The 27,875-nt window shown below is 44.3% G+C and overlaps 1 protein-coding gene across 6 annotated transcripts in view; it reads right to left on the bottom strand.

The window, feature by feature from the left end:
- The window catches only part of PDLIM1 (PDZ and LIM domain 1), a 79,663-nt gene that overhangs the window by 45,491 nt on the left and 6,297 nt on the right, over window positions 1-27,875 (bottom strand). For all 6 annotated transcript variants that reach the window (XM_044296086.1, XM_044296088.1, XM_044296087.1 and 3 more), the window contains exon 2: window positions 2,662-2,813. In XM_044296086.1, the coding sequence (XP_044152021.1) occupies window positions 2,662-2,813 (152 nt within the window). The remainder of the gene's footprint in view (window positions 1-2,661; window positions 2,814-27,875) is intronic.

The raw sequence follows: 27,875 nt of genomic DNA on the forward strand, positions 1-27,875 counted from the left end.
GAGGGGAGAATGAAATTATATGTTTCATTCTAACTATAGTTCTGCTATGTTTGCTGCCACCTGTCGGTGAACCAGGCACATTTCCTCAACAGTGTCATAACATTATTATAAAGGCACAGTGTTGAGGGACCTGGAAATGAATATAAAGTGTATAGGTGACATACAGGTTAGACCATAGAAGATAGCAGCAAGGTGCACTCTGGGGTGTTACATACAGCACAGATGATTAACGTTCGATATTTAGCACCTGAATTTTAGGGGATTCTCATTGATTGCTAGAACAGACTACCATTCACTTTCCTGGATGGCCACAGTAAGAAGAATATTTCTGGAGAGCTTGTCAAGCATGCCCACTAATCCTCTGTAGACCTCTAGGGGAGGTACCAAAACCAGCTAAGCATGCTCACTTCTCTTACCCACTACAACTGTCCAGGTGTGGAGGGACCATGGCCCCTCATTCTAGTGATCAGTAGGGTCTTGCCACTGGAATTTAACTCCTTAACTACACAGTTTTACATTTCCAAGGAGCCAGGTAGCTAATGTGTCCAGAAAGTAGTGCCTAACAAGCTAGATTTCTGTGATCTAACTGGCTCCTAAAGCCTACAGTAATTTATATCTCTATATACATTAGTTCAAAGAAGTGAGTCCTATATTAGATGATTGGATTAAACGGTTATATTTTCACATTGAGGATTAAAGCAGCTACAGTACTTGTTTAGTGTTAATGATTATAATGAGCCATCAGGAGGATAATAAGGCTCCAAGTAATGTCTATGCAGCGCAGTCCTGTCTGTGGCTTCTTGCTCCATTACAGCTTCAAATGTATTGCAGGCTGCACCTTTGTTATACTTATAAATACAATTATATTGCTTCATCGAAACGGTGACAATCCCAGAACAAACACCGCATGACTGGAGTCCCGACTAGAATAGAAACTATTACACAGTGTTTATTAAGTGCATAAAGCCATAGAAACCACAGGCAAAGGACTTCTTACTGACGTCCAATGGGCCTCAGCATGTGCACCAGCCTCTCCATTCATGTGGTTTGGTATAGCCACAGGGCAGTAACTGTAACTAACCCGACAGAGGAGAATGCGGTGGGCTCAGCATTTTCTCTGTGTTTGTCACAGATTACACACAAGCAGCATGATGGAGTGCAGACATCCATTTCTTTTGCTTAATGGCGTCTAGATAAAAAGTAAACCAGCTTGTCCATTATACCACCTAGCTTTCCCTTTGCAATATTTCTACTCCTACACCTCAGAAGAAGGGATGAAAATGAGCTCTTTGCTTATTTATTATTCAATTCTTGTCTCAAGGCCTATTTAACCCTTTAAGTACCGGGCCCATTTTTTGTTTTGCATTTTAGTTTTTTCCTCCCCACTTTCCAATAGCCATAACTTTTTAAACTTTCTGTTCATGTAGCCATATCATGGCTTATTTTTTGCGAGATAAGTATTGGAAAATGGGGGAAAAAAATTATTTGTAGGGTTAAAATAAAAAAACAAAAACAAACAAAAAAACAACACACAACACAATTACGGTGTTCAATATGTGCTAAAAATGACATGATTGTATAGGTTTTTTTGTTTCAATCCTTTTAAAAAAATAAAAACCTTTATAAAAAAAAATCAAAATTTTATGACAGCCATAACTTTTTTTTATATTTCCATCCACAGAGTTGTATGAGTGCTTGTTTTTTTGTGGACACACTGTAGTTTTTATTGGTGCCATTTTTGTGGTACGTATGACTTTTTGATCACTGTTAATTTTTTGGGGGTAAAAGTTGACTAAAAAATGGCACCACACAGGAATTTTTGGGGAGTTCATACATTTTCGGAAATATTTTTATGCGTAAAATTGGGCTGTAAATGACACTCCCCTAAGTCTCCTGTGGGGAGATACAAGATTTGATCATGTTGAGTTTCGCCTGCCCAATCCTATTGTATACCCTAGAGATAATCAGTCCCATGTGTTTCTGCAGATGATTGTACTCTTATGGAGCATGGGGAACATTCACACGACTGTATGTACAGTATTTTGGGGTCTTAAAAATACAGATGGCGTCGGGGTGACGTACATGTTGCATCCTTTTTTGCGAAACAGACATATGGATGCAAAAAGAACACAGATCATCCATGCGCCTTCTGCGCTCTTTTGTCCGTTCCACAAATGGAACATGTCCTATACTTGGAAGCAAAATACTGACCACAGATCATGGACCCATTGAAGTCAATGGGTCCAATAAAAAATTCGGACTTTATTTGGATTTTGTGGACATATGGTCATGTTATGTGATGGTAATATGAAGTATATGACCTCTAACATAGAGCTGTTTATAAGCCTGGCATTCATATTACAAGGCCTGGAGAGCGGGAATAGTACACATTCCTAAAATACACTCAGAATAATCTACATTATTTTACGGCCTCTCACGCTCACTTTCCTTGCATTTGAATGTAAAGGTCTCCTGAAAAATCATGCTCCCACGTGTCATGGGGAGACCACAGGAATGTGCAGAGAGTCATGTTTTTACATGAGCGGATGCTGAAACATTCAGACTTAAGAGCCATGAGATCAGCAAGTTTTGGTCATTCCAAGACGGTTACAGTAAAAAAGAAAGACTGTTATAGTCAAAACCGTTCACATTGAGAGTTACCTGTTTATCAGGAGGCAGAGTTCATCTTCACAGCCTTTGATTTTATTTTGTGCTTCTAAATGAGTCATCCCATCTGTGTTTTCTCCATCAATAGCTGTCACAACATCTCCACTACATATATCAGCCAATGCAGCCTTGCTCCCTGGGTTCACCTGGAACCAAGAAAGATTTTCAGTCCTAGAGTTACAAACAGAATCAAAAATACTTGTAAAATTAAACAACCATCTTAAGGGGTTTTCTGGGATTACTAAGGTGTTTAACAGATATCTCATGTACATCTTCCCCATGCTTTTTTTTTTTTCTTCCCCAATTTGGACTCCTGGTCCATTTTCACTGTGTTTTCCATCTTGTATGTAGCACTTCCTATTGCTGTATCCAACCAAACCCATGATGCACTTCTTTCTGTACCACAGTTCCAGCACGGCTCCTCCCACCATCTAGTTACATAGACACTACCCTAACACCCAGCTAGTTTATAGCTCCTCCCACCAGCCAGTTACATAGACACTGCCCCTAACAAAGCCCAGCTAGTTTATAGCTCCTCCCACCCCACTAATTACATAGACACTCCCCTATCACTGCCCCTAACATCCAGCTAGTTTATAGCTCCTCCCACCCAGCTTGTAATACATACTCCCGTATCACTGCCCCGCCCATGGACATAACATCACAGGAAATAAGGAGCTGCATGGACATGATCATGTGATCACAGCCTAAAATAGGAGATAGGAGCAATAAAGGTAAAATAAATACATTACAAAATTACAGCGACTTTCATAAGGTATTATTTTAAAGGATGTTGATGAAAACTGGAAAACCCCTTTAAAAAGGATTAGTAAACTGTTGATTTCCATTTTCCTCACGCTGTGCCTCTGTGTATCGGGGATACAGCAGTTCCATATTATTGTGCTGGGTATTGTCACCAAGGCCAGAAGGGCCTGTGTTTTGCTTTCCCAGTCTATGACCTTTGGGCCATTGTTCAACTGCTTAAGACCTTGGCCCATAGGTCATTGCAATGCATATACTCTGAAGAGGTGTGCACCACTTGGGTTGGGAAAAAGATGAACCAAGTCTCTAAAACAGACCGATAACTATTGTATTGGCTACTCTTCTAGTACATACCCTGAGGAACACATGCCAAAAGTCATATATTAACAGTGCACCCCCAATGACTATAATACAAATTCATCAAATACTAAGATCTGCACCATAGTAATGTACAAAATTAAAAAGGCTGGCAACATAATAGTAGCAATGATTCACTATCATTTACAGGGGCCTATGCTCAGGACAGGGCAAAATGATACAGGGCCATCCTTCTATCCTGGTGCTGTGGGGGAAGGCTCAAAAACCAAGTGACACGGCACGACTCAAGGAACAGTAAGTGAGATGCAATGGACGTTGATGCTACCCCTCTCTACCATGGGCACCATTGCAGTGGTATTTCTCTCGGAAAAAGAAAAAAAATTATATATTGATTTTTATTAAACCATTGCGACGCAGTCTACTTGAATTATCTTCCCTTTCCACTACGTATGATGCACATTACGACCAGAGCAGAGATGAAGAATATTTGCCAGCTGGAAGCACATTATAAACTGCCAGAAGTAATTGATTTCAGAGATGAGCTCCCCCTGACCGGCTGGTAAGTGTCATGAGCACAGCAATATGACAGAATAATTACCCAGAAACCCCAATAGCAATAAATCGGCTAGAAGATACTAAAACAGTCTTTCATAGGCTATAAAGTTACACAGCTCCTGGAAATGATATCATCACCCTGGAGACTATGGCACAGGAAAGGGATTCAATTCCAAAGAAAAAAAAAGAAAAAGTTAAAGTTATTGTAGATGAACATAAAGTGATCCTCCAGTTCAAGAAAAAAAAAATCACATTAACAGGCGAAAGAACAGAACACTTACCTGCCCTCCTTTTCATCGTTTTAATTGCAGAACCGCTAATGTTGAGGCTCCTCTACTGCTATCCAAGATGGCCGCACCACTTCTCCAAAGCACTTCCTACAGCCCTGCTCTTGGATTGGCCAGCAATGTTTACATGAGGAGTGCTGGCCAATCCAAGGGCAGCAGAAGGGTCTTGGACTGCCAAATGCAGAGTGTTGATGAGATAGTCTGAGAAACGATGCGGCCATCTTGGGTGGCAGAAGAGGAGCCTGGAAACTGGCAGCTAAAAACACCTTGTAAGTGTTCATTTCTTGGATTTTTCTTATTTTTTTTCTTGGACCAGGGGAAAGCTATAAAGCCTTAGGCTTCATTGACACAATATTAGAAATGTATTGCCGTTTTTCTCCTTTGAACTCAACAAGGCAAAATATGGCCAAACTGGTAATTGCCACTTCGCATGAACCCAGCTTCCATCTACAGGTCTTTTCAGACATTAAACATTCTGGAACAATTTTTTTTCATGGATACAGATCCAGCAGGACATTTCTCTGCATAACCAGAAGACCATACACGAGATGTGAGATAGCAAAAGCCCACTGATGTAGGCAGGATCGAGTGATGATCTAATGTGTATTCGTACCTCTCAACGCTCCCCAGATATCTGCCATCCGGGGAAAGAGGAAGTGGGCAAGTTGGATTTCGACATACCTGATTCTTTGCTTCCCTGTAAGATAAGATGCCGCCAGAGTGGTCTGGCACTGGATTACTTTCTCACCATTAGGCTACATTCACACGAAAGTATTTTGTTTCCGTTTTTTTTTTTTTTTTTTTAAGATTGGATGAGAACCCATTCATTTCAATGGGTCCGCAAAAAATACGGACAGCAAACCGAGTGCTATCCACATTCGTATGTCTGTTCCGTAGTCCCAAAAAAAAAAAAAAATAGAACATGTCCATTTAAAAGGACTGTCCATAAAATGGCTGCCGATGGAGGGTCACATGACCATGCAAATAAGTCAGCCTCCTCAATTCAAACACACTGCACCTGTCATCTGCACTTGCCCTGTTGGAGGCTTAGTGCAGGTGCAAAGTGTTTGAATGGAGGAGGCAGAGTCGTGTTTATTGTGACCCCCCCATCAACGGCTATCTTCTGGACAGGACATCTGTGACCACAGCATAAAAGATCGGACCAACAACGGGACATGGGTTACCAAATTTAATAAATGGAACAGAATACCAACAAAGGCTGTATTAGTATTACATACCCATTGGACAACATCAGCCAATAAGTGGCCAACCCCATTAATGTCCACGTGGTATTTTGGGTGGTGCATGGCCATTAACAATGGAGACAGACTTAACCGTGCAAATTAATTGCTCCAGGTTCAAACTAGTGTTCAAAAAAATCTCCCAGTCTGTTGGCCAAGCAAAAACAGTCTGACTATAATGGGATCCGACGGTGCCTTAATTGGAGCTTTCTGCAACTCATACGGCTGAGCGGCCACGTTGCAACTGCGCAGAGTGGTCATACCCTTAACTAAACATGCACACTCAACTGAGGCAAGAGTGGTGGTTTAAGAAGGCAGGAGACATGGCTGTCAATCAAACAAGCTTGTAAGGCCAACAGCTGTCTCATATGTATGGCATCTTAAAGTAGACAATTGCTCTAACAACAATTGTCACACTAGGGTTCCTTGGGTCCAACCTTCATGTACAGAACATGTCTATGTCCACTTTTAATTTTTTGACGTCACCCGCATCTTACCTCCTTGGCCGCGGCCCAGATAACCGTCATGCGCACTAGACCTTCGTAGATACCAACAGATAAAACTACAATAACATTATATGGACTACTAAATAACATATAATTGTTGAATAATTGTATTATTTCTTCACAGAAACTGTGTGCCCCAATCTTTCCCAGGCACTGTACTTTAGTACAAGTCCGGCTCAGTTTTCACAACTGTGATGGATTGGATTTTCCAATTAGACATGGAAGTTGTCAGATGCACATTGCTTTCTATGGCTTTGTTCTAACCTTTACTGCATGTCTAAATATGGAGCACAACGACATGAAAAATGTCTGCACCGACCAAGTCCCTGCACCAAGTATGGTCTGACTAGTGCCCATAATCAGCAGGCTTTTCTATTCCCAGGTTCACACAGGGACAATATGAGAAACCAACTGTTGTAATAACCAAACAAAAAAATCCTTGTTTGCATCTGCTAATCTCTCATTCACAAGCCCGAATATAATTATGGCAGATGAAAAAGGTCCTCCAATAAATCATCTGACCGATCAATTCACTACGATCAATTCACTACGATGACATATGAATTATTAAATCAGTCAACCAGCATGTGAGAACCTATACTTTTTGAAAAAAAAAGAAAATAAAATTATAATGAAAATAAAAATCACTACACTTAGAAATGGAGGGAGAAAACCCCCACAACCCTCTACAGGCTGACAGGGGTCTTGGAGGTCTTGGTTTTCTCCATATAGCTTGCACTTGTCTATTGAAGTCAATGGAAGCTAATGACAGCAATCAGTGACGGGGAAAGCAATTACACACAATTACAAAGGGAGGTCATGGGACCTCTGTTGAAGGGAACGTGTTTTCCTAGATCCTACAGGTGGCATCTTTACCTGTACGTTGAGAATACCCCTTCAACTATTCATATTCTGGATGTAGCACCCAGACCACCGTCCTGGAAATTCACTCTTGAAGAACCATGAGAGGTCCACATATTACATCTCCAGGTCTGTAGCCACTACATATACAAATGACTTAAAATCTTTATACATTTGATAAAAGCCTTATGAGAAAATGTGAAGATGGATTTCTTAGTGGGTCATGGACTTAAGTTCAGAATGAGAACCTTATGTTTAGAAGAAGTACAGCTCTTACCATAAGGGAAGTTAGACTTGGAAGACAAAGGCTGCTATGGTAATCAAGGAAATACTACAGAAATGACATCATCTGTGCCACTCTTAAGCATATATGTCCAAGTGTTTACTCCAAGACAGTTTCCTTATAGAATGGCTGATCTCCAGAACCACACTGTGGACATAGGCCTGTATCGCCTTTTTCTTTTACCCAATGTACCTCCACCTTGCTTTTTGTTCAATTTATGTTCAGTTATAATAGAAAAGTTTAAGAAACGTGCACACAATATTGTCCAGAGACAGTGTGCAAGAAAGGCCATCAATAATTAATGAGTTATGTAATAAACCCCAGTTCCCACCATGTGATTTTCAGATGCCTTAAAGGGGTTTTCCACTTTGAAGCAACATCCTTTAAAATAACCATTTATGAAGGTTGCTGTAAGGCTACTTTCACACTAGCGGCATGGACCTCCGGCAGGCTGTCCCGTCGGGTGAACAGCCTGCGTTTGACATGATCAGGTGACCACAGCCCAGAATGGAAGATGAGAGTAATAAAAAGGTAAAAAAAATACATTACACGTTAGGTTACTTTCACACTAGCGGCACAGACCTCCAGCAGGCTGTTCAGTCGGGTGAACAGCCTGCCGGATCAGTCCTGCCGCTAGTGACCGTGTGCCTCCGGACTGCCGCTCCGTCCCCATTGACTATAATGGGTGCGGGGGCGGAGGCACGGCAGCGCACGGCGAGAGGCTGCTGGAATAAAACTATGACATGTCCGACATTACTGCCGTGCCTCTCCAGAACTCGGCCCCCTTTATAGTCAATGGAGATGGAGCGGCAGTCCGGAGGCACAAGTTCACTAGCGGCAGGACGGATTCGGAAGGCTGTTCACCCGACTGAACAGCCTGCCGGAGGTCCGTGCCGCTAGTGTGAAAGTAGCCTAATGTGTAATGTATTTTTTTTTTACCTTTATTACTCTCATCTTCCATTCTGGGCTGTGGTCACCTGATCATGTCCATGCATAGAAACATAGAATGTGTCGGCAGATAAGAACCATTTGGCGCACCTAGTCTGCCCAATATACTGAACACTATGAATAGCCCCTGGCCCTATCTTATATGAAGGATGGCCTTATGCCTATTCCATGCATGCTTAAACTCCTTCACTGTATATGCAGAGCTTTCTTATTTCCTGTGATGTCATGTCCATGGGCGTCTCAAAGTAGCAACAAGCAAAGGAGACAACACGCAGGTAATTTTAAACGGGAAGCAGCGCTCGCCAAACTGGCGACACTCCGATGTTCATTGCACAGTTAATGGTAACATGGCTTGTGATCTGCCTTTTAATCAAATTGAAAAGTAGTTGAATTAAAATTTCCTGGCAGCGTTTAGCAAACACACCACAATCTAGTATCTATTAGGAGAAACTATATAACTTCTGGCATCTATCCATCAGATCATAAGGTTGCTTTCTTGGGTATTGGATATACTAAACATGATGGCACCAAGAGCAAATGTCTTGAAATTTGTTTTGGGTTCAATTTGACGAATTTTTTAAAAAGTTTCATTTGGGTACGAAATTTCTACAGGAATCAAATATGTTCTAATTCCTATACAACACTCACTGGAAATGTAACGGGGTGCCGAAGGCGCACTCGGTCTCCCATCAGCCGCAGACCTGCTGCTTAGCTTCGGGAGCGAGGATCTGCGTTTGGCCTCATTCCCAGGGCGGCTTTGCTAGCTGGGAGGCTCCCTGCTCCTAAGTCTGCCTTGAGCGCCGAGTTGATCACTCGATGCTCGACTTGTCAAACACATGGCACCCACCAAGCTGTTGTTTCAGGGAGCTGCCAGTGTTGGAAACCATACAAGGTACTGAGCTGGACGCATACAGCTCTGTACACTGTGTTGTGGCCATGTTGAAGTGCTGCAGCTCAGTTCCTATTCAATTCAATGTGAGCTGAGCTGCAGTATGCTGATGCCAGGAACTACACGGTGTATGGAACCTTCTGTTCTATATACTGTATAGTTTCCAGCACCGCAGCTGCCTGAAACAGTTGACCATGGGGGTGCTGGGTGTTGGACTCCTAACGATCTAATATTGATGACCTGTCCCGAGTATAAGTAATCAATATCTAAGTATTATGAACTGATAAAAGGCTCGAAGTGTACATTCAGGATTTGGTCTGTTTTTTTGTTGCCATTAGTGCAAGTGTATACAGGAGAATACTTGTTGAGCCCAAGCTATTTTCTGGGTGTTGAGCCTGGGACCAGGAAGCAGAGAGCACTAGGGACCAGAGGAGGATTAGAATAGCAGCAGCTGGGGGGTTCAGTGTTTCTGGTTTTAAGTGTTTCTGCCCCCCCCCCCCACCCCCTTTTTTTTTTCAAAAATAATTCTCTGGATAACCCCTTTAAATACATGTAAAAAATTTAAATCCGACACCATATAGTACATGACAATCTCTTTCTAACAAAGCTAGAACCAGCCCTGTACCTCTCATGGGTCCAGAGATCTCACCATTCATTGCTCTGCTAGATTTATATCAAGCTGACAGCTCAGGGGGAGTGTCTTTTCTGCTGCAGCTTAGGGGCGTGTCTTATCTCTTCCTATCACAGCTCAGGAGGCAGTTGAAGGATGAAACTGAGCATGTGCGGCCATCTCAGTGAGCAGGACAAAGAAATACGATAAAGAACAAAGTGCAGGTGGCGCTATACAGATACAGTTTATTGAATAACTCAGTGGCTATGCTCAATTTTTAATTACATGAAATTACAAAAGTATTCAGATCCAGATGCTGGTTTGAAAACTGTAGAATATTTTTCGTGGGACAACCCCTTTAATGAAACTTTACTCAAATGGAGCAGCATTCCAGTTCCCCATACAGGAAAAAAGTCAAAGGGGCCTTTGTCACTTCATGCTCATGGTTGGTAGAGGACACATATTTCAGACCTCCACCAGAAGGTTATGGATATCCTAGCGATAATATTAGACAGCTTGTCGGAGAATGACATCTTATCATCAGAGGGAGTCTAACTGCTAAGATCTTGTTTTAGAGACAGCATGCAGTTGAGCAAGCGCACTTCAAAGTCTATGGGACTGCCGAAGGCAGTTGGGTTCAGCACTTGGCGCACATGCTCAAAAACTAAATGAGGTACATGGGACCCCTCTTCTCTCGACCGGTGGGGTTTCTGGCAGTCAGACACTCCTAATCAATCACTTATAACTAGTGCTGAGCGAATCGAGCTTCACATCAGAGATCCGTAGTCAAATCGTTCAAACACTTCAGTTTTAATGCTGTCTCCGTACATCATCAAAATGTATTGTTTCCATGTAGGCAAAATTCGTTTCACCCGAAGTAACGTGAGACGAAGGCGAATTAAATTGGTAATCACATCTGCGTCTTTAAAAACATTTTAAAATAAAAATCCGAAGTGGGGTTTGGTACCGAGGTGCAATCTTATATGCTGGACCGCGTGTGTGATGGCGGCTCCGTGTAGTCAGATACACTATCGCTGGTGACTAGCATCTGTTTAAGGGTCCATTCACACGTCCACAGTGTTTTGCGGATCCGCAAAACACCGAGCCGGTACCCCAATAGAAATGCCTATTCTTGTCCGCAACTGCGGACAAGAATAGGACATGTTCTATTTTTTTTGCGGGCCTGCGGACAGCACCCTGTGTGCTGTCCGCATCTTTTCCGTCCCCATTGAAAATGAATGGGTCCGCACCTGTTCCGCAAAATTGGACCCTAATGCTGTATGGAGACAGCATTAAAACCAAAGTGTTTGAATGAATCAACTTCATATCTCTGATCCGAAGCTCGAGTAGCTCAACACTACTTATAACCTGTGCTGTAGATAGGCAATAAATTGTCATTCTGGGCCAACCCCTTTAAAAGATAAAAAATACCACTTTAAACTTATTTTCCGGTATTGAGTTCCATCCTAGGGGCTCAATACCTCTTGCACACAAACGTGTGCACCCTGTTGCCGTATTGCGGACCGCATTTGTGGATCCGCAATACAAGGGTGCCGTTCCGTGGGCATTCCGCATCACGGATGCGGACTCATTGACTTCAGTGGGTCCGCAAATCCGGAGATGCGGAACGAAAGCTTGGAACGGAACCCTACGGAAGCACCACAGAGTGCTTCCGTCCCGTACTTCCGTTCAGCAGATAGGACATGTTCTATCTTTTTGCGGAAAGGCCGGATCGTGGACCCATTAAAGTGAATGGGTCCGCGATTCGCTGTGGCTGCCCCACAGACTGTGCTCGTGCACGAGCACGACCACAGGGCACACACACGTTTGTGTGCAAGAGGCCTTATCCTAACGCCTAGTTCACACGAACGTTTTTTTTTGCGAGTGTACGAGCCGTTTTTTGGTGTTCCATATACAGAACCATTCATTTCAATGGCTCCGCATTAAAAACGGAATGTGTTCCGTAAGCATTCCGTTTACGTATTTCCGTTATTCCGTTCCAAGATAGAACATGTCCTATTATTGTCCGCAAATCACGTTCCGTGGCTCCATTCAAGTCAATGGGTCCTACAGAAATGCATCCGTATGTCTTCCGTATCGGTTCCGTTTTTGCGGAACCATCTACTGAAAATGGTATGCCCAGACGAATTTTTTCTATGTAATTACTGTATACAGTATATGCCATACGGAAAAACGGAACAAAAAAACGGAACGGAAACACAACAGAACAATGGATCCGTGAAAAACAGACCGCAAAAAACTATAAAAGCCATACGTCCGTGTGAACTAGGCCTAATGCATTCTGAATAGAGAACATTCCGTTCAGGATGCATCAGTTCAGTCCCTCTTAAGTTTTTTTGCCGGAGAAAATACTGCAGCATGCTGCAGTTTTCTCTCCGGCAAAAAATCCTGAACACTTGCCGGAATGCCGGATCCGGCATTAATTTCCATTGAAATGCATTAATGCCCGATCCGGCCCCAAGTGTTCTGACAAAACAGATCCGGTTTTGCAGTCTGCGCATGCACAGATCTTTAAAAATGAGAAATAATAAAAACCTGATCTGTTTTTCCGGATGACAACCGGAAAGACGGATCCGGTATTGCAATGCATTTGTGAGACGGATCCGCATCAGTCTCACAAATGCATCCGTTTGCGTCCAGATTGCCGGATCCAGCAGGCAGTTCTGGCGATGGAACTGCCTGCTGGAATCCTCTGCCGCAAGTGTGAAAGTAGCCTAACAAGCAAAAAACTGACGTCTCCCCCCTATATAACTAATGGATGAAGACCTGGTGGAAAGATGCCCGATTATTGGCAATCATCTCCCTGTGTAATCAGTAATGTGCTGCCCATAGTCAACAGAATGTAATCAGGCCAATGCAAACGAGTGCAAATAGATGCGTTATCCTACATCGGCGGTTGCACTGCGCCAAACATTGGGCAGTGTAATACACCTTCCACACCTGATGACAATACTTGATATCTACAGGGAGGTCACGGATGGTGTCACTTGCTATTGACGGAGTCTTTTCTCCTAAAGACCTGTGTACATTTACTGGGATTTGAATTTCTCCCCCACTGCAAATTTGCTAATGATATTTGCATTGATACTGTGTAAAGCCATCCAAGAAAGGTACGGAAACACATGGCCGAACATTTCAATGCAAGAATGAAGTATTCAGCAGACCAGGCAGATCTTATCGGAGACACAAATAACTTTTCCACAAGAACATTCCTCAGAATAATCAGAGAATGTTTTTTGATACAGTCCACAGGAACAGATCCAAACTTCTGAGAACGGCTGTGACAGTTTGGAAATTATTGCAATCTGGGAAGCCATCTTCAAAGCCCTTCCTTGTATTCACTCCTAAGGTCATGAAATGTTAGAGGTCCTAGTTCTCATGTTCATTATACTCTCTACATAGGAGGTCTGTTAAAAAAATAAAATAAAAGTAACAAAAAAAAAAAAGGACCCTTTTATTAAAAAATATAAACAGAAAAAAATAAGCAGGGTAACCCATTTCATCAGACCCATTACTGATAAGTGATAGGTCTGATGAAGAAGAGAGCCCCCCTTTGAAATACATAACCCTTCTTATTTTTTTTGCATTTTTGTTTTAGTAAAAGTCCACTTTTATCCATTAGCACTTCCGATTCCCCTTTTTTATTATTTTGTGTTATTGGCACTTCCTTTCTGGACCCCAGAAGAGTATTTCCAGTGAAAGGGAGCGGCTTCCGTTCTGCATTCACCTGTATTGATGGATGAGCATCGACCGGACGATTCACGAACGAGAATGCACGTTCGCAATCAAATGTTCATGAACTGCGCGTTTGCGTCGGGCCCTATTCACTTTAATGGCAGGCGAACCCGAAAAACCTTCAGGTCATATTTGCATCCAGCAAAAACTTACTAGAAGTACACAAATAGTCCCACAACATGGACAGTGATATACCAGAGGGGGATCATTGGCAAAAATTCTCACCAAAAATATGTATCTTAATCAGGGGCCATTTTTATGCATCTTAAAAGTGATACTCTCAAAAATGTTCCCTGCTGGAGCCTAGAAGATGTTTATTTTAGGCCACGGGAGTACGGGCCCCAAAAATTAGGCATTCACCTGACAGAAAATAACTTTGGCTGATGTGGTTGGAGATTAGGCATTCACTGGTTAAACATTTTACTGTGGGCCACTGGAGTACTGGCCCCAAAAAGACAGAAAAGGCCTTTTATGCCGCTGTATATACATAAGACAAGGACCATTCTTTGTTCTGGGTAGTGGCGGATATGTGTGGGCTGGCATGAGGAAATTCAACTACACGTGGTTGTCACAGGTGATGAATTCCTCCGAGATCCATGCCTCATTTATTTTTAGAAATGTGAGGTAGTCCGCACTGTCATGAGCTAGGCTAGTGCGCTCATCGGTCACTATCCCCCCTGCTGCGCTGAACGTCCTTTTGGACAGGACATTCGACGAGGGGCAAGCCCAAAGTTCCATGGCAAATTGTGCCAGCTCTGGCCACAGGTCAAGCCTGCACACCCTAGTAGTCCAGGGGTTCCTCGCTTCTCAGAGCGTCCACATCGCCCATTAACCCGATGTAGTTGGACACCTGTCAGTCTAGGCATTCCCTGAGGCTGGATATGGAGGGTGGCTGTCAATGGGTTGTTTGCAAGAATGATCTCATATCCGCAGTGACCAACACATCTTCAAACTGCCCTCTTCTTGCAGGCGCGGTAGGATTGGTACCTGCACCTGTTTTACTTGGGGGTGAAAATTCCTTTGGCAGCGTCCGCAACAGCAGAATGCAGCATCTCTAGCAGCAAGGCCTGGAAATGTTGCATTCTGCCAGCCCTCTGTGATGCTAGTAACATGTCCGCCATTTTGTGTTTGTACCAGGGGTCTAAGTACGTTGCCACCCAGTACTGGTCCTTGCCCTTTATGCTTTTAATACGCAGGTCCCTCTTTAAACACTGGAGCATGAAGACCCCCATTTGGACTAAATTGGAAGTGGTGGAGCGCCCTGTCTCCTGCTAATCGCCCAGGAGAATGTTGTCCTCTGTCTCCTTCCCCAAGGCACAGACAACACCATGGATCCCTGAAAGGTTTAAAGTCCCCCTCAAAGCCTTCTCTTCTTGCTCCTCCTCCCCCTAGTCACCATCCACCTCTGACTCCTCTTCAGACTTCTGCTGACTTGTCTCAGATGGAGTAGCCCCCCCTGGGAATTCATTCAGTATTGCGACTTCCTCATCTTCCAGCTCCTGCTCCTCGAAGGCTTAATCAATGACACAACGCAATGCACGGTCCAGAAAGGCGGCGTAAGGTATGAGGTCACTGATGGCGCCCTGGCTGCGACTGACCAGTTTGGTGATCTCAAACGCCCGCAAAAGTCTGCATGCGTCGCACATGAGCAGCCACTGGCGTGGTGAAAAGAAACTAAGCTCCCCTGAACCTGTCCTGCTGCAGAGTTCGTACAGGTAGTCGTTAACGGCACATTGCTGCTGGAGCAGCCTAACATATACAAGGTAGAGTTCCAGCACATCGGGCAGTCACAAACCAGACGTCTGACGGGCCGCTGAACGTCAGCAAGGCGAACCATGGCCGTGTAAGATCTTCTAAAATGACCTTAGATTTTCCTAGCCTGCCGCAGGACGTCTTGGAACCCGGGTATTTGGCAACAAATTTTTGCACAACTAAGTTCACACTATACTAGTGATGAATTTGACGATGGCACAGTGGAAGGTGGAGTGGAGGACAAATGGGAGGAGAGAGGAGAAGGAGAAGACACAAGACATGGAGCGCCGGGAGTGTGGCTTTGTGGGTTGTGACGGTGTTGCTCCCACTGGGCTTGGTGATGGAAGGCCAGGTGCCTTCTTAAGGCGGTCGTCCCTAGGCGAGTGTTGGGCTTCCCGCGACCTATGCGTTGACAGCACAGGCTGCAGGTGGCAACACTATTGTCAGCAGCTGACACATTAAAAAAAGCCCACACTGCAGAGCCATGTGTCAGCGTCCTGGAAGCGCCATAAGTGACCGTGCATGGTGGATGGCTAGCTCCAGATACATTTGCAGTCTGCTTTTTGCCTCCTGTGCCCTGCGAGCTGTGCATGCTTCTCCTCCTTCTCTCCCTCTGAACTCCCCTCCTCTTCCTCTCTTGTGGGCACCCACGTGACGTCCATCGACACGTCATCATCCTCACCTTTACCACCACTGACATTTGAGATCTCGGAGTAGGCAGCAACAGCGGGGACCTCCCTCCTTGGGCTGATCTGGGTACTGTCGTCAGACCGCTGGGTGGCGGCCGTTGCTACCGTCTCTTCCTCATCTGATGTCAAGAATGGCTGCGCATCGGTAAGGTCTGGGAATGGATGGGAAAATAATTTCTCTGACTTGTGTAGAGGGACTGGTGGTGGTGGAGGATTTGTAGATGCACACAGCTAGGAGTGACGAGGGTGCAGATACAGAGGATGAGGATGGCCTCTCAACCAACTCTGGTGCATCCTTTGAAGTAAATCGCACACGCCTTTCCTAACTTTTCACTTAGGCTCCGGCCTGGTGCACCTGCCGACCCCTACCACCCCTGCGCAATGGCCTGTCTTTTACTCTGCCTGTCATTTTCAAAATGACCCTGTGCCCTTTCCCTAGAGAAGAGCAGTATTTGTGGAAGCAGGTATATTGCAGGCCTCAATCAATATTTGGTGGAAGCAGGTATATCTAACCCCTTAATCAGTCTTTTGTGGAAGCAAGGATAACACACCCCTCAATGAGTTTTTTGGGGGGACAACTGGTATATCACATCCGTTGCAATTAGTTGTTACAATAGCGTTTGTCCCTCTATATAGCTGCGGTATCGCAGCAGAACCGTACACAACTGCTGCACAGTTTAAATGCACTATATAGAAAGTATATTATAGGTATATCACACCATCTGCCTCAATCAGTTTTTTTGGGGGGGCAACTGGTATATCACACCCATTGCAATTAGTTGTTCAAATAGCATTTTTCCCTCTATATAGCTGCGGTATCGCAGCAGAACCGCACACAACTGCTGCACAATACAAATGCACTATAATATACTATGTTAGAAAGTATATTATAAGTATAATCACACCTATCGATAGCACACCTATACTAGTACTTAAAAGGACTTTTGTGGCCTTGTCCCTGCACCATAAAGCAGCCTCTCCCTACACTGACAAAATACAGAATGTAAAATGGCAGCCAGATCGGATTCTGTTATGGGGTGGGGCTGTGTCCATTTGCTGAAACATCTCAATTGGTTGTCCTGTCCCACCTGATGGATGCGTCAAAGTTTGGCGCAATGCAAAAGAATATGGCGTGCGCGAACATCACCATATCTTTGCATGTTCGGCGGATCGCAAACACTCAAATTTTGCCACAAACCTACTGCCGGACGAACCGCAAGGCCATCACTATTCACCTGCCCTGGGTTCCACCCAGTGATATGCCTGCACTTGAGGATGTCCTCCGTTGAGCAGCTTTTCACTGGACCTGGGGTGTATTTTAGTCCTCACACATTGTTGTGCCTGGTGCATTTTTTTCTTGAAGAAAAGGAAAAATAAGTCTGCATCTTCTTAGCCGTATTCATCAACCAGTCATATGTTGACTATTATTACTTCAGTGTCAGACTGGGATTCTTTAGGCCCACCAGAGAAAAATTATTCTTCGGGCACATCCAGAGGCAGAATGGCCATTGACCATACAGGGAAATTTCCTGGTGGACTGATGCCCAGGGGGCTGCCCAAGCCTTCCTCATGGCCGCCAGCTGGGTATATAACGATCTGCTGCTCTCAGCATTAATTTGGCCAACAACCGCAGGTGCCCTTCTGAACTCAACTGAGGACAGTGATACAGTTAAATACTGTGGCGAGGACTGCAGTATTTTGTGCTGCATTGTGGTATTTGGTTCTGCTAGGGGGGTATTTTATGCTGCACTATGCTATTGCAGGCCCAGCCTACTTCTGACTTGTGCTGCCCCATCTTCTGTCAGTTAGGACCTACCTACAACATGGGGACAGTTTTAGTTCACCGTCCACCCTGACATCATCAATAAAGTATATTTTTAAATCATAGAAATAGACCTTACAGACAAATCCTTAGCTGCAAAAGACAACTCCAAATGGGATTATTCTCCTGGACCTTCGGAGGCCACTATGGCTTCCGAGATAGGGCCCACTAGAGCAGTGTTTCCCAACCAGTGTGCCTGGATCGTCTGGTACTGTTGTGGGCCAGTCCAACCCTGATCATTTTAAAATGAGCATACATATAAAAGGCAATATAACTCAGATGTGAACTATTAGTGTTAAGAAGGGTGAATACAAAATGCTCACATTTACTATTTATGAATCATATGGGACGATTCCATGTTTGACAAGGGACGTGGCTTGGCATACAGGGTTGTAGCTTTGCAGATAAGTGGTGTAGCCACAGTACTGAACAAGCCTAAGGGTTCATGCACACAACAGTCTTTTCTTTCAGTGTCCATTCCAGGTTCTTTTGCGGACCGTATGCGGAACCATTCATTTCAATGGGCACGCAAAATAAACCCCAAAAAACGGAAGTTACTCCGTGTGCATTCCGTTTCTGTATGTCAGTTATGCAAAAAAAATAGCGCATCCTATTATTGTTTGCATTACGCACAAGGATAGGACTGTTCTATTATGGGCCAGCTGTTCCATTCTGCAAAATATGGAATGCACACGGACGTCATCCTTTCTTTTTGTGGATCCATGTTTTGCGGACCTCAAAGTACATACGGTCATGTGCATGAGTCCCAAGGTTGTACTAATCTCAGTTTTGAAGATGTGATTTTTAAAATTTAGCCACGGACTGCAACCAACAGTGAATCCAAGAAGCGCCAGTCCTGTGTGCCAGGTGTCGGACCCCCACCGATCAGATACTGATGACTTATCCAGAGGATAGGTAATCAGTTGTAATGTCTCGGAGAACACCTTTAAATTACAAATATATCGGTCGGTCTATAATATAATATGCAGTAAAAATAGAAAAAAAATTATATGTATAAAACCCGTGAAAAAAAGTGTTTTAGAAATGTAACTACTTAAGAAGAAAGAAAAAGTATAATACAAGTCCATATTCAAGTGACGGGAAGGATTGAGTAACTCTTTTACGTTCTTTGATCAATGCCACTTGTAACATCAAAGCACAATATGACGGCTATGACAATAAATGGAGGCAGCAATTTACAATACGTAGATGCAATGACTGTTAGATCTCTACATGAAAGGTTGTGGGGTTAACACAAACAAGTTTCACATAGTCAGGACATCACTTAGTCGCTTTTGTCACACTTCCTGTTTGTCACAGTGCTCTGCACATTGTCACTTTTGCTGTTTACACAGTGACTCAATCCCGAGGTGATCTGAAAATGGCCTGAAAGAAACCTGCAGCTCAAGCATGACGCCAGCTCAGCTCCATCTGCACCTGCCTGTTCTCTCATATTTAACTAATTATACCTAACTAGAAGCTTATGTGCTATCAGGAAGCTCACAGCCCAGCAGAAAGTGTATATTCTATAAGGTTAAGGCCTCATGCACACGGCTGTTGCCCGGCCGTGGCCGTATTGCGGGCCGCAAACAGCGGTTCCACAATATGCGGGCACCAGCCGTGTGCTGCCCACATCACGGATACGGACCCATTCACTTGAATGGGTCTGCAACCCGAAGCTGCGGTGCGGAACTGAGGCACGGAACCCCACGGAGTGCTTCTGTGGTTTTTTTGTCCGTGCCTTTGCCTTCGCACCGTAAAAAAATAGAACATGTTCTATTTTTTTGTGGTGCAGACGGATCACGGACCCATTCAAGTTGAATGGGTCTCAATCCGTCCCAGCCGCCGCACGGAAAATTGCGGTCCCCAATGCACGGAACGACCACACAACGGCCATGTGTATGAGGCCTAAAATAGTTTGTCCTTCTTCCTACTACAGAAACAGATGAGCTAGAAAACCACTTCAACAATCTTCTGCTCATGCTACAATTTAGCATTAGTGGGGGAGTTTAGGAAAACTGGCTTAGTTGCCCATAGCAACCAGTCAGATCGATGGCACATAGGAGCTTTGAAAAATGAAAGGTGGATTCTGATTGGTTGCTATGGGCAGCTCAGTCAGTTTTCCTTTGCACCAGTCTTAATAAATCTCCCCCAGTGTGTGCGAGTGTGTGTGTAGGGAGGAAGGGGGGGGGGGGGGGGGCTAGTTGGCCATGTGCTCCAGGTTGTGTAGGGGACAACAAAGCAATGGCCGGACTGAGGGGGGGCAGTGCCCCTTTAGGGGAGGCCTCCATGACGGGGGTTTAGTTTTAGTGAGACAGGGTTGAGCAGACTGGGGTGGAGTGAAGGGGGGGGGGGCTATCGGTAGGGAGAAAGGTTAGGATAGGTTAGTTTGAGTGAGGGGGGTGGAGTTAAGGGGTTAAATAGGCAGGGAGGAGGGAGGCAGGGCGCCATTTTAGGTAGAGAGAAAAAGCTCCCACCCACCCTTCCCCTTTTGTTGTGTGTTTAGGGGATTGGGGTTGTGGTATGGGGAGGGGTTCGTTGGGGAGTGGTCATGTCACGGCGGCTTGTGGCGGTGGGGGGGGTCCTTGGAGTTGGTCACGGTGGAATCTGAGGACAATTGGGGGGGCCCCACGGTTGGGGCTGGACTCCCAGGTGGACCGAGCGGTTGTGGTGAATCGAGGGGGGGGGGGGTCATTCGGTGGTGCCTTTGAGCTGGGCGTTACGGCTGGAGGCAAGAATGGCTCACCCTGGTTCGGCAGCTCGATGTTTTGGGGCTTCAAGGACCTTCCCCTATTGGGGATTACAGTATTATGTTATGTTATTTTGTAATTGTTATTTAATAAAACGGCTGCTGTGGCCATTACATTTCCAGTTGGTGGTCCGAGCCTTATTGGGATCGGAGTTCTGTGGCGGGGAGGTGTAATGGTGGGCAATGGGGATTCAAAGGAGTGTATTAAGGTAAGTGGAGGTGGCGAACCAATACCCCCGTCATGAGGAGTCGGCAGATAGACAATTCTGCAGGATTTGGTTTGGGTGCTCCTTATTAATGAGGTGCCTATTTTTACAGAATATCCCAAAATTTCTGGATGGTTGGCAAGTTTGATCTCCTACTAAAGGAGCAGGGGGGCACCCCGCTATTAGGGTTTAGTACCAGTAATTTTGGTCCCAGCTACAGATTAATTATGGGAGAAGAGGCATTTAGACAGTATACATTCATAACTTGTAGCATTACATCAGAGTTCTTGGGGTTATAAATCATATATCCACCTAACCAATAGCTTAACCAAATAAAAATACACGTGGACATTTCAATGGGTGGAAAAAATTAGGCCACGGCCATCTTTATTAAAAGATTAGCTTAAAGTCATTTAACTATAAAATCATTATAAAATGAAATCATCAATAAAGTAAATCATCATCAATATCTTATTAACAAACCAATAATTAGACCAGCCATAAGCTCAGCCTAAACTACTGACTCAACTCGTCCGCTCACCTTATCAGTGAGCGACTTTTACCCTCCTTCTAATAAAGTAGCCGTGGCAATTAGCTAAACAAAAGGGGAAGGGCGGGCGGGGCAGCAATCCTTTCCACAGGTACTTGTCTGACAGCGCACGGCTGGCAGACACCACTCTTATAAACCCTAACCAGGTCCCAAGCCCAAAGCTCCCCACCCAATCCTATACCTGTTGCTGGGCATCCTTATTCCATTTTGCCCAGCAACGGCATTTAATAGGTCCCTCCCAGACCCAATAAATGACCTCTGCCACTCTGCCCAGTAACCCTACTATTTTTAGCCCCTATACCTCACATCTTTGTTGGGAAAAATTCCCACCAAAACCCTAAATGTTAATCTCTGGGATGATTATAATCCCATGAGGATCCTTCCATATTTCTTTCCGGGATCCTGACATTCTTTCCATGGTTCTACAACTACAATGGAAAATAACAGAAGTGCCAGGTTCGGCACGTAACTGACCGGAACGGAGACAACAGATTCCATTGACTACAATGAGATACGTTCAATTTCTGTTTAGGCCTCTTGCACACAAACATTTTTTTCCCCTGTTTCTGTTCTTGCGGATTCCGTTTGCATTCCGTATGCGGAACCATTTATTTCAATGGTTTTGCAAAAAAATAAAAATAAATGGAATGTACACCGTATGCATTCCGTTTCCGTATTTCCGTTCCACTGAAAGATAGAACTTGTCGAATTATTGCCCGCAAATAACAATCCCTGTCTCTATTCAAGTCAATGGGTCTGCAAAAAATGCGGAATGCATACAGAACACATCCGTATGTCATCCGTTTTTTTGCGGCTCCGTGCCCATGTGTATACTGTTAAAATACATTACATTAATGATAAAAAATGTTATGTTTCCATTTGCGATCCGCAAACAACGGATCGCATATGGAGATGTTTGGCGGAACTACGGAACGGAAACAAAAAACTGAACAACGGATCCGTGAAAAACTGACAGCAAAATACTGAAATAGCCATACGGTCGTGTGCAAGAGGCCTTAGGAGAATGCTTTGAAGAACTTCTCTCTGCCATTTCTGATCAAATCTGTGGTGGAGGCCCCTAAAAGAGCCTCCAATGCAGATGTGAAAGTGCCCTAGGAGGGCTCTCCGCCAACCATGTGCCAGTTGTATCATTGGTCTTGATATGTGTAACGCCCCAGAGGTGCATTACCACCTCCGCACTCCTCTACTATCTCCCATGGTTAACCTAATCTTACTCCATGTGTTGATTTCCAGGGCCTGTAAAATGTGTATTTCCATTTCCATGTAACTGTTATGTTTAAGTGTAATGTGCCTGGTTCACCAGCAGGTGGCAGCAAGCATGGCAGAACTAATTTTACCTAGAATGAAACCTGTTTAGGCCTGTGTAGAGTACCCCCTGCTAGGGGAAGGCTGTGTCCAAGCAAGCCAGAGATCCTTCAGCTCTGTTGGACATGGAGGCCGAAACTTGGAGCCTCTGAAGCCAGGAAGAAAGTTCCCTGATGTAACTTAAGAGACAGACTACAGAAGTAAAGTGCAGCCTAATGAAGAAGCGGAGTTCCTAATCCAGCCTGTTAGAACAGCAGAGCCAGAGAGCAACAGACGTAGCAGTGCCGAGTGTGTTTGCCTGACAGAATTTATGCCAAAGTAAAGCTGTTATCAAATTCATCGCAAGGTTTGGACTCAATTTATTCTTTATTCCACAATTCAACTACTTATTTGCTCAGCTTCGCACGACAACACCTGGGGTTCCAGCGTATCCAGGTAGGAGCACTGTGACACGTGCACAACACCTTAAGGAACATTTTAGGCCACCCTACACCACTCTGGCATTCCTACACCTGGGTACCACCATATCACTAAAAGGGTCCCTGTGCCCTTGTTGCTTCACTGTAACTGGCGTCACGACAAAACAAGAAACTATTTTCCCTCTTAAAGGGATCCCATGTCTGTTGTCCCGTGCGCCACATATGTATCAGAGAGGTTCAGATACCTGGGCCAAGTCCAACTGCTATCTCCAAATCCGCTAGAGCCACACCTGAGAGTACATGCGCCTAATTGTTACGCTATGTTCGCAAATAAAAGTGAAATAACACATACATATATATATATATATATATATATATATATATATACACACACATACACACACATTAAACATGTCCAGAGCATGTAGTGGCCTGACATAACCCAAATGATGGTCTGACTGGGTGGTGGGGGAACCTGTGGCCATTTTCTTCTATTACATTGGGATGGATGGGACACAGTTGAGTACGTCAGGCCTGTACTTACTATGAAGAGAACCTAAAGATTACATTGACGTATGCATTTCAAATTGGAACCGTATCTAGTAATTGTGACTGTAATATAGGTTATCTTCAATAAAATAATTGTATTCATAATAAAGAGAAAAAATGAGTTCTCTACCCATGAGCCATCATTACTGGTCACGGCTACGATGGTAATGGGATTTGTCTTCAGTGAGGATCTGACAACCAGATGTTATTTCTCAGGGCTGGGAAGTCAACATTGTGCAATGCAAACAGAAACTGAACACACAAACTCATGAGAAAGTTATATACAGGGCAGTCTTTAATATTGATTGGACCCTGGGCAAGAATTTACTTGGGCCCCCTGGATCCTGCCCTTCTACACCCTAGCAGGCAATCATGCCCTCCACCACAACACACACAAAAATCTCCACACACCTCGTAGAGTAGTAAACTTTAATAATGTAAACATAAAGAACTGGTTCACAAATAAGTCCTGGTTATATATGCATGAGAAACGCCCCACAAAGAATATTCTGGTATTTGTAGACTCAAAAATACTTCTAGGAGGCAGTGAAAGAGTGCACACACCTGAACGTACCTCAGAAGACGCTATGTCAGATCCTCCTCACATGTACAGGTTAAAGGTCAGCTTGTGCTGCCACTCCTCATGAGGGTCAGGCAAGAGAACGGGATGATAAGAGTCCGGCCACATGTTCAGGCTTTTTAATGCCAAAATCAGGAGCGGATCATAACAGGAGAGAAAGGTTCAAGGGCAGATACAAATTCTCCACTTTTTTCAATCCACCCCTGGTTTTGGCTTAAAAAAAAAAAAAAAAAAAACGGATAAAAAAAACCTGAACATGTGGCAAGATGTATACATTTAATGGATGCCTCATTTTGCCATCTGTCACCATAGGGTTCCGTTGGCAACCACTCCCTCCCCCCACCCACTCTACTGGACCTGTAAAGGGAAGATTACTTGCCTGCTTCCCGGCCCTGGCTGCTTGGGGCCTAAATATGAATTTTATTTTAATTTTATACCATTTAGTGCTTTTATTTCTCTCAGACAACTCCTTTAACACTTACAGTATCCGATTTTTACAGGTGGATTTACTGCAGCCCATTGTCGGGAAAGAAGCGTTCCTTCCCGACAGTCGGCTACTCATTCAGCGAAGGAGACCACACACTTACATGCAGCGATCTCCTTCACTGTGTGAGGACGGGGAAATGCTATAGCGATCCCTCATCCCCATACAGAATCATGGCTTCTGACCAGCAGATCACTGTTTAGACCACACAATCTGCTACCCAGAAACTATGATCAGTGGTGCCTGTATGAACGACAGGAACAACCAATGAAAGAGCGTTCCGCTTGTTCTTCTGGTGATCAGCGGCACATTAACACCGGCAGATTGTCAATTATTTGGACGATTATTGGCCCGTGTAAATGCAGCTTTAGAAAGTGGTTCTGCTCAAACTATTTTTTATTTAACAAAAAACAGTGGCACATTTGTGCAGGTTTCATCCCATGCGCCAAAACACACCAACAAATTCATTAGACAACGCTTCCTCTTTGGCCCCTTTCACATGGGCGAGTATTCCGTGCGGATGCGATGCGCGAGTTGAATGCATTGCACCCGCACTGAATACCGACCCATTCATTTCTATGGGGCTGTTCACATGAGCGGTGATTTTCACGCATCACTTGTGCGTTGCGTGAAAATCGCAGCATGCTCTATATTCTGCGTTTTTCACGTAACGCAGGCCCCATAGAAATGAATGGGGTTGCGTGAAAATCGCAAGCATCCGCAAGCAAGTGCGGATGCGGTGCGATTTTCACGCACGGTTGCTAGGAGACGATCGGGATGGAGACCCGATCATTATTATTTTCCCTTATTACATGGTTATAAGGGAAAATAATAGCATTCTGAATACAGAATGCATAGTCAAATAGCGCTGAAGGGGTTAAAAAAACAAAACAAAATTATTTAACTCACCTTAGTCCACTTGTTCGCGTAGCCGGCATCTCCTTCTGTCTCCTTTGCTGAACAGGACCTGGGATGAGCATTAATTACATGAACAGGACCTGTGATGACGTCACTCCGGTCATCACATGGTCCGTCACATGATCTTTTACCATGGTGATGGATCATGTGATGACCGGAGTGACATCATCACAGGTCCTGTTCATGTAATTAATGCTCACCCCAGGTCCTGTTCAGCAAAGGAGACAGAAGAGATGCCGAGCTACGCGAACAAGTGGACTAAGGCGAGTTAAATCATTTTTTATTTTATTTTTTTAACCCCTCCAGCGCTATTTGACTATGCATTCTGTATTCAGAATGCTATTATTTTCCCTTATAACCATGCTATAAGGGAAAATAATACAATCTACAGAACACCGATCCCAAGCCCGAACTTCTGTGAAGAAGTTCGGGTTTGGGTACCAAACATGCGCGATTTTTTTCACGCGAGTGCAAAACCCACTACAATGTTTTGCACTCGCGCAGAAAAATTGCGGGTGTTCCCGCAACGCCCGTGTGAAAGGGGCCTTTTGCCTTGAACTAGTCTCTATAAATCTCCCGCCATGTGTTTTAAAGATAAAATGTACTTGTCAATGACCCCATAAAAGTAAGTAAGAGAACATACATACACAAGGAGTTTCAAAGTCTAGAAGACTGGAATATGATACTGGACAAGGCTGTATCTATGAGATAAGTGCACCTCAGCAGATAGTTTTATTCAATTGTAAAGGCTGACCCGTTCACACATGTTGAGACACATGTTGAGTAACCAAGAGACAATTTTTGGTCCTAGTGACCTTCAGCAGATAGAGCTCAACTTCAGCAGTTACTTCTGCCTGGGTTTCTGTCTTGTAGCAACTTATGGAGGTGCCCAGCTCAGCAAAACACTCTTCCCCTGAAGTTGTGGTCCAAGAGGTCAGCTCTATAAGGCTAACCCGTAAGGCTAGGTCTACACGACGACATTTGTCACGCGACATTTTGTTGCACCAATGTCGCGCGACAATTTTTATAATGGCAGTCTATGGTGTCGCACTGCAACATGATGGATTTTTCTGCGACTGTCGCGTCGCAGTCGCAACATGTCGCATGTTGCAGTGCGACACTATAGACTGCCATTATAAAAATTGTCGCGCGACATTAGTGCAACAAAATGTCGCGCGACAACTGTTGTGCCCTATCTGTCGCGCGACAAATGTCGTCGTGTAGACCTAGCCTAAAGGAGATGTCTGGGATTTTAGTATCAGTGATAGGATAGGTCATCAGTATTAGGGCTCATTCAGACGGCCGTATGTACGGGTCCGCATTTGTTCTGCAATTTTGCAGAATGAGTGCAGACCTATTCATTTCAATAGGGCCGCAAAAGATGCGGGCAGAACACCTTGTGCCGTCTGCATCTGTAGTTCAGTTCCGCAACCCCGCAAATAATATAGAGCATGTCCTAATCTTCTACACAATTGCGGACAAAAATAGGCATTTTTATATAGCCGGTATCAGTGTTTTGCGGATCGGCAATTTGAGGACCGCCAAACACTTACGGCCGTCTGAATGAGCCCTTAGACTGGAGAGGGTCCAACTCTTGCTACCTCCACTAGCTATTTGAATAGGTTTGAACAGGCAATGCTGCTATACCCAGCACAGTCCTTACTACTGTATATGTATGGCATGCCGAGTGCACAGAGCACTGTAAAGAATGATGCAGTATGCTGTAGCTCTTAGTGGTTTTTTAGGCATTTTTACATCACTTTCTTGATAAAAGATTCTGTGGAGGGAAAAAAAAAAAAAAACATCTTCATGCCTCCTTATAAAATTGAAGGTACACATGCTAGATGTGCGCACACAGCCAATGTTCCTAAGGGTAGGTTCACACCGTTTTTTGGAGGAGGCTGGGGCAGATTTTCCTGCAGATATTTTAGCCAAAGCCAGAAATGGATCCAGCAGGAAGGAGAATAGGAGTAGCTTCACAAACTGCAGATTTTGTTGCAGAATCTTCCGCAACTGAAAATTAGTTCCATTCATTTGAATGAGGCAGCAAGCACGTGGATTTCTGCAAGCCTCAATCAAGTGGATGGAACCAATTTTCAGTTGCAGAAATCTCTACAACAAAACCCGTGTGAAGTCCTTCCTTTATAA

The sequence above is a fragment of the Bufo gargarizans genome, chromosome 6, assembly GCF_014858855.1.
Source record: "Bufo gargarizans isolate SCDJY-AF-19 chromosome 6, ASM1485885v1, whole genome shotgun sequence".
Classification (NCBI taxonomy): domain Eukaryota; kingdom Metazoa; phylum Chordata; class Amphibia; order Anura; family Bufonidae; genus Bufo; species Bufo gargarizans.